The sequence below is a fragment of the Apodemus sylvaticus genome, chromosome 5, assembly GCF_947179515.1.
Source record: "Apodemus sylvaticus chromosome 5, mApoSyl1.1, whole genome shotgun sequence".
NCBI classification, from domain to species: Eukaryota; Metazoa; Chordata; class Mammalia; order Rodentia; family Muridae; genus Apodemus; species Apodemus sylvaticus.
The window spans coordinates 138,055,665-138,065,320 of record NC_067476.1 but is presented as its reverse complement, the minus strand read 5'-3'; the positions used below and the strand labels follow the sequence as shown (position 1 = coordinate 138,065,320).

Sequence of the window (9,656 nt, the reverse complement as noted above, 5' to 3'; positions counted from 1 at the left end):
GGCAGGTTGGTCCCTTGGCACAGGCAGCTCGCACAGTTAGCAGCGCTTACAGTCTAGACAGACAACATTTTGTGGTTCTAGAATCTAAAGAGATGAATTAAGAAGGAAACAGGAGGTCACTCAGCATTGTGTTGTGAATGTGATCCACCATGTGTCTGTCTCAAAGGCCTTGGGGTAGAAACTAAACCCGGCAGTTGGGAGGAAGGCCTGAGCATATAATTAATTCACTGACTTTATTGATTGTCCAAGATATCTAGGCCAGCAGGCCAAGCCAGTCTACAGTCAAGTTAGATGTTTGGGGAGGAGGTGGAGATTCCTGGAAGAGTCTACTGAGAGACATCCACACATCAGACAGGACATCCTGGACTGGCTTATTGTACATTCTGAGAGTTGGTCACAGCCCAGGGACAAGAAAGACTTTTTGCAAAAAGACGCCCATCCTGTAGAAAAGAAAAAACAAAAAACACCCCTGTGCCTAGCTTGGGTTTATAGCCGCATAGTCTTGTCTATTTATCACTTCACCAGGCAGGAAGGGTCCCCAAAGCCCTGGCTCCTGGCCATGGTCTGGCTATCCTGGTAACAGGCAAGGTCGACCACGAGGACTCCAACGACGCAACTTTTGTCCTCAGTGGCACCACAGGGTCCCATCACCCCAGAGAGGCGCTGGCCTCAGAGTACAGCCAGGTTGTGGCAGGACTTGGAGCGGGCCTTGAGTGCCCGGCGTCGTGCACTGCGTGCTGTCAGGCGTGCCAGGAAGCGGCGGGCTCGCTGGCCCAAGCTAGCCCGTCGTCGAGATGAAGGTGTCTCCGGAGCCGCATTGTCCTGGCGGCGCAGGCGCAGTTGGCGCACCACGCCCTCGAAGAGCTCTGTCACATTGTGCTGCAGAGTGGCGGAAGTCTCGATGAACTTGCAGTCAAACACCACTGCGCAGGCGCGGCCCTCTGCCGGGGCAGAGCCACAGCCAGAAGGCGGAGATAAAGATGGAAAAAGGTGTGTTCAGACTCTCAGGAAGCAATTTCCTCCATGCCTACTTAGTTCAGGTGTCAGGGAATCCAGGGGTAAATCATAGGCTCACTGTAGGGACCGATACTCGCAAGAGTAAGGCTGGGAAGATTTGACCTCGCAAGGCCATTTTAAGACAAGTATGGGTCCCACCAGAAATATGAAACTTATTAAAATATTCCTCGCCCGTTGTAAATATAATTTATACCTAACTTTAAAAGTTTTGGTTTGTAGTTCCTGGCCAACACATTAAGTGTTTCATATAAAGCTTGAATTTATAATCTCCCCAGTTTATACTGGAGCCACTAATGGCTATTTCAGTCTTTGAGAGAAGCTGGTATACACCGGGGGTGGGCAGAGCGTCTCTGATTATCAGCCATGGGGCAGATACAGGGGAATTTTAAGCAAAGGTCACACGGTAAGCTGTGGTTCTGGAAATCTGTTAACTGTCAAGGAGGAATGGTTAAATAGGGTTAGAAGGATGAATAGGGACCGGCCCGGACAAAGCAGAGATGCCGGGACAGGATAGAGGTTTGGGGTGTGGAGGGGGGTCTGTAGGACTTGGGTGCCGGCTTGGGAGGTGAGAGAGGACAGGATAGGCTGGAGGGCACAGACTTCGCTGTGGCGAGCATTGGAGGAAGGGCAGCCAGGCCGAAGGAGAGACGGTGGTAAAGGACTCACCTTCAACAGAGACTTCCCGGCAGCGGGCCAGGTCGGCCTTGTTGCCCACTAGGATGATGGGCACGTGGTCGGCCTGATGCGTGCGCCTCAGCTGGATTCGGAGCTCTGAGGCACTCTCAAAGCTGCTGCGATCTGCTATGGAGTACACGATGATGTAGGCGCTGGCGGCCTGCAGGATTGACTCCTGGTTCCAACTTTCATCCTGCGGGGAGGGACCCCAGGCCCATCCTCAGAGGGTGCCTAGCCCTGGCTGAGAAAGAGGCTCTGTTGGTCTAAAGGGCAGAGTAGGAGAGTTTCTACTTGGGATGGTTTTGGGGGACAAATTCTATCATAATGCCCCGGGGCCACCCTGGGAAAACCATTGATTCTCTGAGCCGCAGTTTCTTTCTTCAAAAAGCTGGTGGACTCTCCCACTGACTGGAGGGCAGGGGGGTGGAGGCTCTGTCCGGCAAATAAAGATCTAGCTTTGCCTGTTCAACCTCCTCCCCTTTTTCTTCCTCCACTCCATCGCCTTTTCTTCTTATTCTTTTTTTTGGACAGGATCTCACGCTGTATCCCAGAGTGGTTTTAATTTTCAAGCCATTCTCCTGCCTCAGCCCTAGGAATATGAGTGTGCCCCATCAGGCCTGGCTCATCCAGCGCTATCTAGTTTGTGAGAAGAGGATGGGGTACGGTTTAGAGTTTCTGCAATCCAGAACAAAAAGAAAAGAGGAAGAGAGGGTCATGGGGAAGGATCAGTGGGTAAAAGTGCTGGCAGTGGGAGCTGGGATATGATTCCTGGGTCCCGCAGAGGGAGGAGAGAGCCAACTCCCACAGCTGTCCTCTGATCTCACACCTGCACGTACACGGAGGCGGTGAGATGGCGAGCCTGCATCTGTACTCACACACACACACACACACACACACACACACACACACACACACACGAAACTGGTCATAGGATAAAGCGTGTGTGTGTGTCTGTGTGTGTGTGAGAGAGAGAGAGAGACAGACAGACAGACAGACAGACATGAAAGACACAGAGACAGACAGACGGACAGAGACAGAAGACTGAATTCCAGGAGACTTTTCTCTGTACAGTTTTGGAGAGCTGAAAGGTCACCTGTGTGTGTGGGGGGGTGAGGACACAAGGGGAAGGGAATGGAAAGGGACACTTAAGAAGCAGAACTCTTTCTAGTCATTTTACCAAGGAAAGGAAAGAAACAGAATAAGCGATCCAGCGCTCTGGGAGGGTAGGTTTCAGGCCTTTAATGAGGTCTGGCTCCCGTCCTCAAGGCTCGTGTTCTGGAAGGCTGGTTATGGGATGGGGACGAACAGGGTAGAGTGAGGAGGGCCACAAAAGTGACAGAGGTGTGGGGTGTCAGGAAGTCTGAGGAGTGTGGGAGAGCTCCCCAGGGAGCCGTGGGCAGGGTTTGAAAGGAGGGACGGCCCAGCAGGGAAGAAGGCCAGGAGAAGGGAAGAATGGCTGAGGCAGGAAAGGCTGAGTGTGTAGAAAGAGAGGAAGGTGCTAGAGAGTCGGACAGGCGAGCAGAGAAGTGTCAGGTCCTCGGTGGGGGAGGGGTGCATGCTCAACTGCTGTACTGATGTTTTCTCAGGCCAGATAACCTTTGAGTAGAATCAGACAGACATAAAATCTCAGGAGCTAGAGCAAAGCTCACTGGGTAAAGTGCTTGCTGCACACCCATGAGTTGGATTGAATTTGATTCACAGAACCCACGTTACAAAAAATGATCAAACCCCTCCCCCCTCAAACCAAAAGCCTAGGTGCACTGGTGAGGTCAGGGGACCACTTTCAGAAGTGGATTTTCTCCTTCTACTGGGTGGGGTAAATCTGGTTGTCAGGCTGGGTGGCAGACACCTTGGTTTAGCTGAGCCATCTTGCAGCCCCCATGCCTAGCTTCTGATTGGTCTGCCTAACTAACTCACTGACTACTCCGTAGCATTCGACTGCGTTCAGAAAGCAGTTCCTTCTCAGGCTGGTCCTTGAGGGGCACGAGGCTAGCACCTTGTCTGCCTCCATTACCAGGGCCTTCGGAATCCTGACCCACTAGACCTAGACCTAGAGAATGGGGTGTGGGACCTTAACACAGCGTGAATTCCAGAGTGACAGCACTGAGGCTTTGACGCAGCCTTTTGTAAATAGTGATTGTTATCTGAGGTTTGTGGAGTTGCTTGTCCTGAAGGCTTCCAGAGCCTTTGCATAACTTAGTCCCGAGACATACCTGGCAAACCAGGAAGTCTTGTATGGCCTAGGACTGCTTAGGTAACAATTCCTTCAGACAACTCCTGGATCAGAGGTTTGGGTGTGCAGAAATTGCCTGGCTAAATGTGCCCTTTGGGTAACAATAAAGATTCAGAGTTCAGTACATCAGAGACTGTCTCACCCAGCCGCTAAGGAAGCTGAAACAAAGCCTGCAGTGTCTCTCTTTCTCTGATCGACCTGCGTAACTAAGAACACAACATGAGACTTAAGCATCATTAAGCGATGCTCCTAGGGCAGCTGGGGCCATCATCCCAGTGTAAGCTGTAGCGTTTGTAGATCTGGGCGTGAGTTACCTGCTCTCGGAGAGCTTTGGACACAGCCCCCTGAGCATCCGCCTCTCAGTTGACAGAAGGGAAGAAGAGTGACTGTATCGCTTTTACTGCACATCATAATGTGTGTTCGCTGACTTCCGTCATCGGCCAAGAGGGTGCTCAGAAACCCCGGCTGCTGTTTTGGGATCATTGTTAGGCGCCCTCGCACCCAGACCTTGTTCTATACTCGCTAAAAGGAGTTGGTCAAGCCAGACATGGTGACGCATGCCTGTGATTGCAGCACTCGGGAGGCTGAGGCAGGAGGATCAAGAATTTGATTCCAGGGCTGGTGAGAGGGCTCAGTAGGTACAGGGGCCTGCTGCCAAGCCTGATGATCCAGGTTCAATTCCCAGACCCACATGGTGGAAGGAGAGAACTGATTCCAGTCTATTGTCTTTTGACTTCTACGTGTGCTTGTACTCCCCGACCCATACAATAAAAATCCAAGATGATGAAAGCACATCGTGTGGCCCCATCTAAAAGAATAAAACGGATCTGTCCATGGCCTCCTTATTCTCTTCTTAGGTTCTATCAGCAGCACCAAACACTGCTCGCTTATTTATTTATTTGTTTGTTTAATTATTTATTTATTTATTTATGAATGAAACAGAGTCTCTCTACATAGCCCCAGTTGTCCTGGAACTCACTATGTAGCCCAGGTTGGCCCCTCAAACTCATGGAGATCCACCTGCCTTTGCCTGCCAAGGTTGGGATTAAAGGTTTACGCCACCAGGCCTGGCCTAACACTGTATTCTAAGCTTCCTTTATGGGTCTTAAGTTCAGGGGAAAGATAGCATAACCAGTCACTCCTCCATTTTTCCTGTGCCCACTCGGTGGCCTTGTGTCCCTAGATGTGAGCATAGTATTTGGTACATTGCAGGCAGGCGCAAGACAACGGGTTTTGTTGGTCGAATCCCTTTACAGAGATAATATCTCCACTGATAATCTCTCCCTGCCACTTTGAGACAGAATCTCGTGTAGCCCAGGCTAGCCTTGAACTCACCATGTAGTCGATGATGGCTTTAAACTTCTGCATCCTTTTGCCTTTAGCTGCTGGATTACAAGCATGTACTATCATAGCTAGTTTGTGCAGTACTGGGGCTCTGACTCAGAGCCTTGTAATTCAGAGCATGCCAGCACGCACCCTGCTAACGGGGCTATCTCTCAGCTCATCTTCAATTAACTTATCAAAGTCCTACAATAAGTATATATGCCTGTGAAATGGAGGGAAAGAGGCCCACTGCATGTCTGTTCTGGAAGGGCCCAGGGGAGTGTGACATGGCTAAGGGTACAACGTGCTCAGCGGTGAGACACATTCAGAGCTGGCTCTTGGCCCTGGGTTTGATACCCAGAAATTTTTGTAACAAACAGCAGTAGCGGATAAAAGCATCTGATAAGGCGGGAATGCTTGACCCATTTATCAGATGAGAAGACTAAAAATCAGCATAAGTTATTAATTGCACAAAGCTACACAGCTGGTAAGGGAAAGGAAGGGGTGTGTGTCACCCTTAGGCATCTGGGGGACAAATCCAGTGCTTTTTGTTTTGTTTTGTTTTTCTAGTTGTAGGAGGAGCATAAGCATGCAAAAGGAGAAGTGCATTCTGGGATGTCTACTGGGAGAGGAATGGATGCAGTGAGGGCAGAGGTCAGGGTTGCGAGGTTCTTCTGCCTTTGGGAAAGCTATAGGTTTGAGGGAGGAGGGCCGAGGCAGGCCCCTGCCCTAGGCCCTGCTCTGTAAGCCCCAGAAGGAGACAGGTGTCTAATATTAATTTTAGCACCCCTCCCCCTAACATGCTTACAGTGTCGTACCAGTTTCTCAGCCTCCCAGGTGTCCATGACCACCAGTGTGGTGTCCTCTCCATCCACAGACAGCGTTCTCTCGTACACACCTGCAATCAAGTAAGAGTCGAGTGTGGAGGAGGCCATTGGAGACAGCCTTCCCTTCCCCCCCTTTCTCGGCAGTCACTCCTTCACATTTTTTTGGGGGTTGGGAACCCTCTTGTCCCCAGTGGTTAAAGCTCCACCACCTTGTGTCACCAGCTGGCAGCACAGCACTTGGCACATAGCAGGCGGTTACTAGAAGCTGGAGGGGTAGCCTGGAAATCCTCCCCAACCTGCTCTGACTTTCACTTAAGTGAGCCTTTAGGCAGATCATGTTGTCTTGGGCCCCAGTGTCCCCACCTGTGACACACAGGTGTGTGTATGTACATGACTCCCAGGAGAGTCAACACTGGAGAACAGGCCAGGCCAGATGGTCTCCATCTTTTCTCCATGTTTAGCCACTCCTTCACGACATACCATGTGTTCTCAAAGCCAGTTCCGCAGAGCCCTATCTTCATGTCACCTGTCCTAGTGCTGTGTATCTATCTGATTGTCCCAGGGCCCAGGTGATGGCAGCACCTGTTTGCCCAATGCATTGGGGGTTAGGGGGCGGGGCGGGGAGCAAGCCAGAGCTCAGAACTGGAGGCCTGGAAGCCTCCACTTGGGAAGGATGTTAGTTTTGTTGTAGGTCTCATTTTGTTGTAGGTCTCAGTGGCTGATGGGTGGGAGGGGATGGGTTGAGAGTCAGGCAGGGGACCTGGGGGGGGGGAGTTTGAGTTTCTAAGATGGGTGGAAGTCCATCATTTCTTGACACCCATAGTTTCTGATTTTCTCCCCTTATGACATGGAGATAATCATGTATCCCTCCTCTAGGCCCTGCCCAGGCTGTGTCCTGGCACAGTCCGAGGTGAGCACTATTTACTTTGTAACATGTATGAATGATGCCTCTTTGAGTTGAACAGTGAGTGGCCTGCACATCTGCCCTCTGCAATCCTGTGTTCCTGGTGACAGGCTTCTCAATCCTGTGGCCACAGCCTGGCTTGTCCCAAGTGTGCCTACCTCCCAGCTGCTCATGAAGGTCTCGATCTTGTCTCTCCGCGAAGAGGCTGGCCAGGCTGGTCTTCCCCACACCGGGGTCTCCGAGAAGCACCACCCGGTAGAGTGCCTCCCAAGAGCATTCAGAGTCGCTGGATTCGGAGGACCACCCATCCTGGGCAGGGGAGGGTTTCTGAACGGGAGGGTTAAGGGAGACGGACTGACCCAGTCGGGGATGCTGGGATTGAGCTGAGGGTGCTGTGCATAGGCGGCCAGGCTGGTGGCCCCTGGACGACAGGGGTAGTGGCGTGCTGGCTCGACGTCGCAGAGTGGTCTTTGCTTCCTGCTGGGTGTTAAGAGTCATCCTCTGGGAGGAAATCTATAGCTTCTCTGGCTTCTTTCCTTCCAAAAGAAGTGGGCTGGTGTCCCTTCGTCAGGCCTGATAAACGGTGGAAATAATTTCCTCCAGAGCCCTCTCTGGTTCAACTGGGAAGAAAAATTTCAGCTTCTTGGGTTCGGGGGTTGCTGGTTTCAGGCCTAGAAGGGGCGGGGGTGTAGGCTGTGAACACTCACAGATGCCCGCACCCAGAAGCAGATTCCCAAGTTCGGAGGATGAACCCTTTCCCCGTGACACACACAGGCAGAGAGGGCTACAGGGAGTTGAGCAGTCTAGAGTGTACTCAGCCTGCCCACCCAGACCGGCCCCTGCCCTTCAGTATTCGAGACCCTCCCCACAGAAAGCATCAAACCGGCCCCCTTCCCCCTTCCCCACACTGGTCTTTACATGTTTAGGGTCGGGGGTGGGGTTGGGGGGAGGAACACTGAGGAGGATTGAGGTTTCTGGGAAGTTTTATTCCCACTGCCTGAAATCCCCCGTTTAACGAGGAATTGCCGGGTGCCCCACCAGGGCGAGGGGCTCTGCGGATCTCCTGGCTGTAACCCGAGTGCTCCGGTGCCATGGGAACGGCGTGCCCGGCCCGCCCCTGCGTGAAAAATTCAGGAGCCGCTGGCGCCATGGCCTCCAGCTGCTGTTGTGTGGGGCGGGTGGGTGGGTGGGGGGAGCCGCGAGGTACCCGGCAACAGGTTTGGTGACAGAACAGGGTGTTGGAGGGGAACCCGGCAGGGAGCCCACTGGGCTCGGGACTCAAGTGCCTTTTCAGGTTGGAACTTTCTCGACTAGCGTTCCTGGATATGAGTCCCGAGTCCTGGGGCGAGGGCGCAAGGGGATGGTGGTGGCGACGGCGTTGCTTGTGCCAAGCTCTCCCACCCTTGTCCCCCATCCCCACCTATTCCCGCCCAGGACGCGGGTTCGAGGGTCCCGGTCCTTGGACCACACTGCATGCAAGGGTCTGGAGAACTCTGCCAGGACAGGCAAGTTTACCTTGACGCGCGGAGGTTCCGAGTCCCCGCCGTCCCAGCTGCTGGGTACTCCGCTGTCCCCCGGCCTCCGCACGCACGCAGCCCCTCCGGCCGGTCCCGCCCGTTCTAGAGCCACCCCGCCCCGTGCGGCCCCGCCCTGTCAAGGCAGTCCGGGTCCCCGCCCTGTAGACCTCCGCCTTCAGTCCTCCCCGTGAGGTTGGGGGGGGGGTGGCCATGTAGGAATGGGGTGCTGGAGAGGGAGTTTATTCTTGGGTCTGGATGTCCCTCTGTGTCCGCCTCAGTTCCCCCCACTTACGGGGCACAACAACTTCAGCCCTGGATGGAAGCCTCTAGGGGAACTTAACGTTCAGAGTCACAGGTTCCATCTTCCAAGGGAGGCGATTGATTCCGCAGGACTGGGCTCTGGGCTAAGGAATCTGCATTTTAAACGAACGCCCAAGTGTTGCAGATAACTTGCAGAACACACCGAGAAAGCTCTGGGTGGAGGGTTAATTTTGGAAAAGGGCTTGGAGGAAGCGAAGTGAAAGAGTTTGGGGTGTCTGAATCTGATACCATTTAGTCACTCAGCATCCGTTTGCTCACGATTAGCAGGGACTTAAGGTATCTGTCCTTTGGTTTGCTGTCCCCCTTTTAAAAAATTAACACATTGAAAACATTTATTTGTTGGAGGGAGCAGGAAGAGCGTGCCTTAGCACCCGAGGAGCCGGCAGAGGACAATTTGTACAGGTTGCTTTTCTCCCTCTACCAAGTAGGTTTGGGGCATTGAGCTCAGGTCGTCAGGTTCGGCAGCAAGTGCCTTTTTGTGCCGAGCCAACTCACTGGCCCTACCTATCTACCAGTTTCCATCATTTAAACGTTTGCAGGCATGTGGGAGCAGGAAAGATACTGATCTTGGTAAAGGAGAAAGAAGCCGGCTACAGGGCCAGGACCCAAGCTCTTTGAGCATGGAACCCGGTTAGCTCTTGAGAGGTTAAAGCGTACGTTTGGTGGTGGGAGAGTAATGGAAGCCAGGCAGTACCTGTGGGTGGAACTCCCTGTCATGCCTGAGGAGCTCCAGATTTGGAGCAGATCCAAGCTCCAGGGTAGGCTGCCACTAGCAACCCCACTCTGGTCTGACTTCCTTCCGTAGACTGGAGATCAGGCTGTGCTCAGTTCCAAGTTTC

The 9,656-nt window shown here is 52.9% G+C and overlaps 1 protein-coding gene across 1 annotated transcript; it reads right to left on the bottom strand.

Annotated features, from left to right (window-relative positions):
- Nucleotides 1-214: 214 nt before the first annotated feature.
- Nucleotides 215-8,587, bottom strand: Rem1 (RRAD and GEM like GTPase 1). The gene is made up of 5 exons (XM_052183916.1): nucleotides 8,495-8,587; nucleotides 7,138-7,650; nucleotides 6,067-6,146; nucleotides 1,684-1,885; nucleotides 215-941 (listed from the first exon to the last, which is right to left on the bottom strand). The coding sequence occupies exons 2-5, from the start codon at nucleotides 7,475-7,477 to the stop codon at nucleotides 670-672; spliced, it is 894 nt and encodes a 297-aa protein (XP_052039876.1). The 5' UTR covers nucleotides 7,478-7,650; nucleotides 8,495-8,587; the 3' UTR covers nucleotides 215-669.
- Between the last annotated feature and the right edge of the window lie 1,069 nt (nucleotides 8,588-9,656).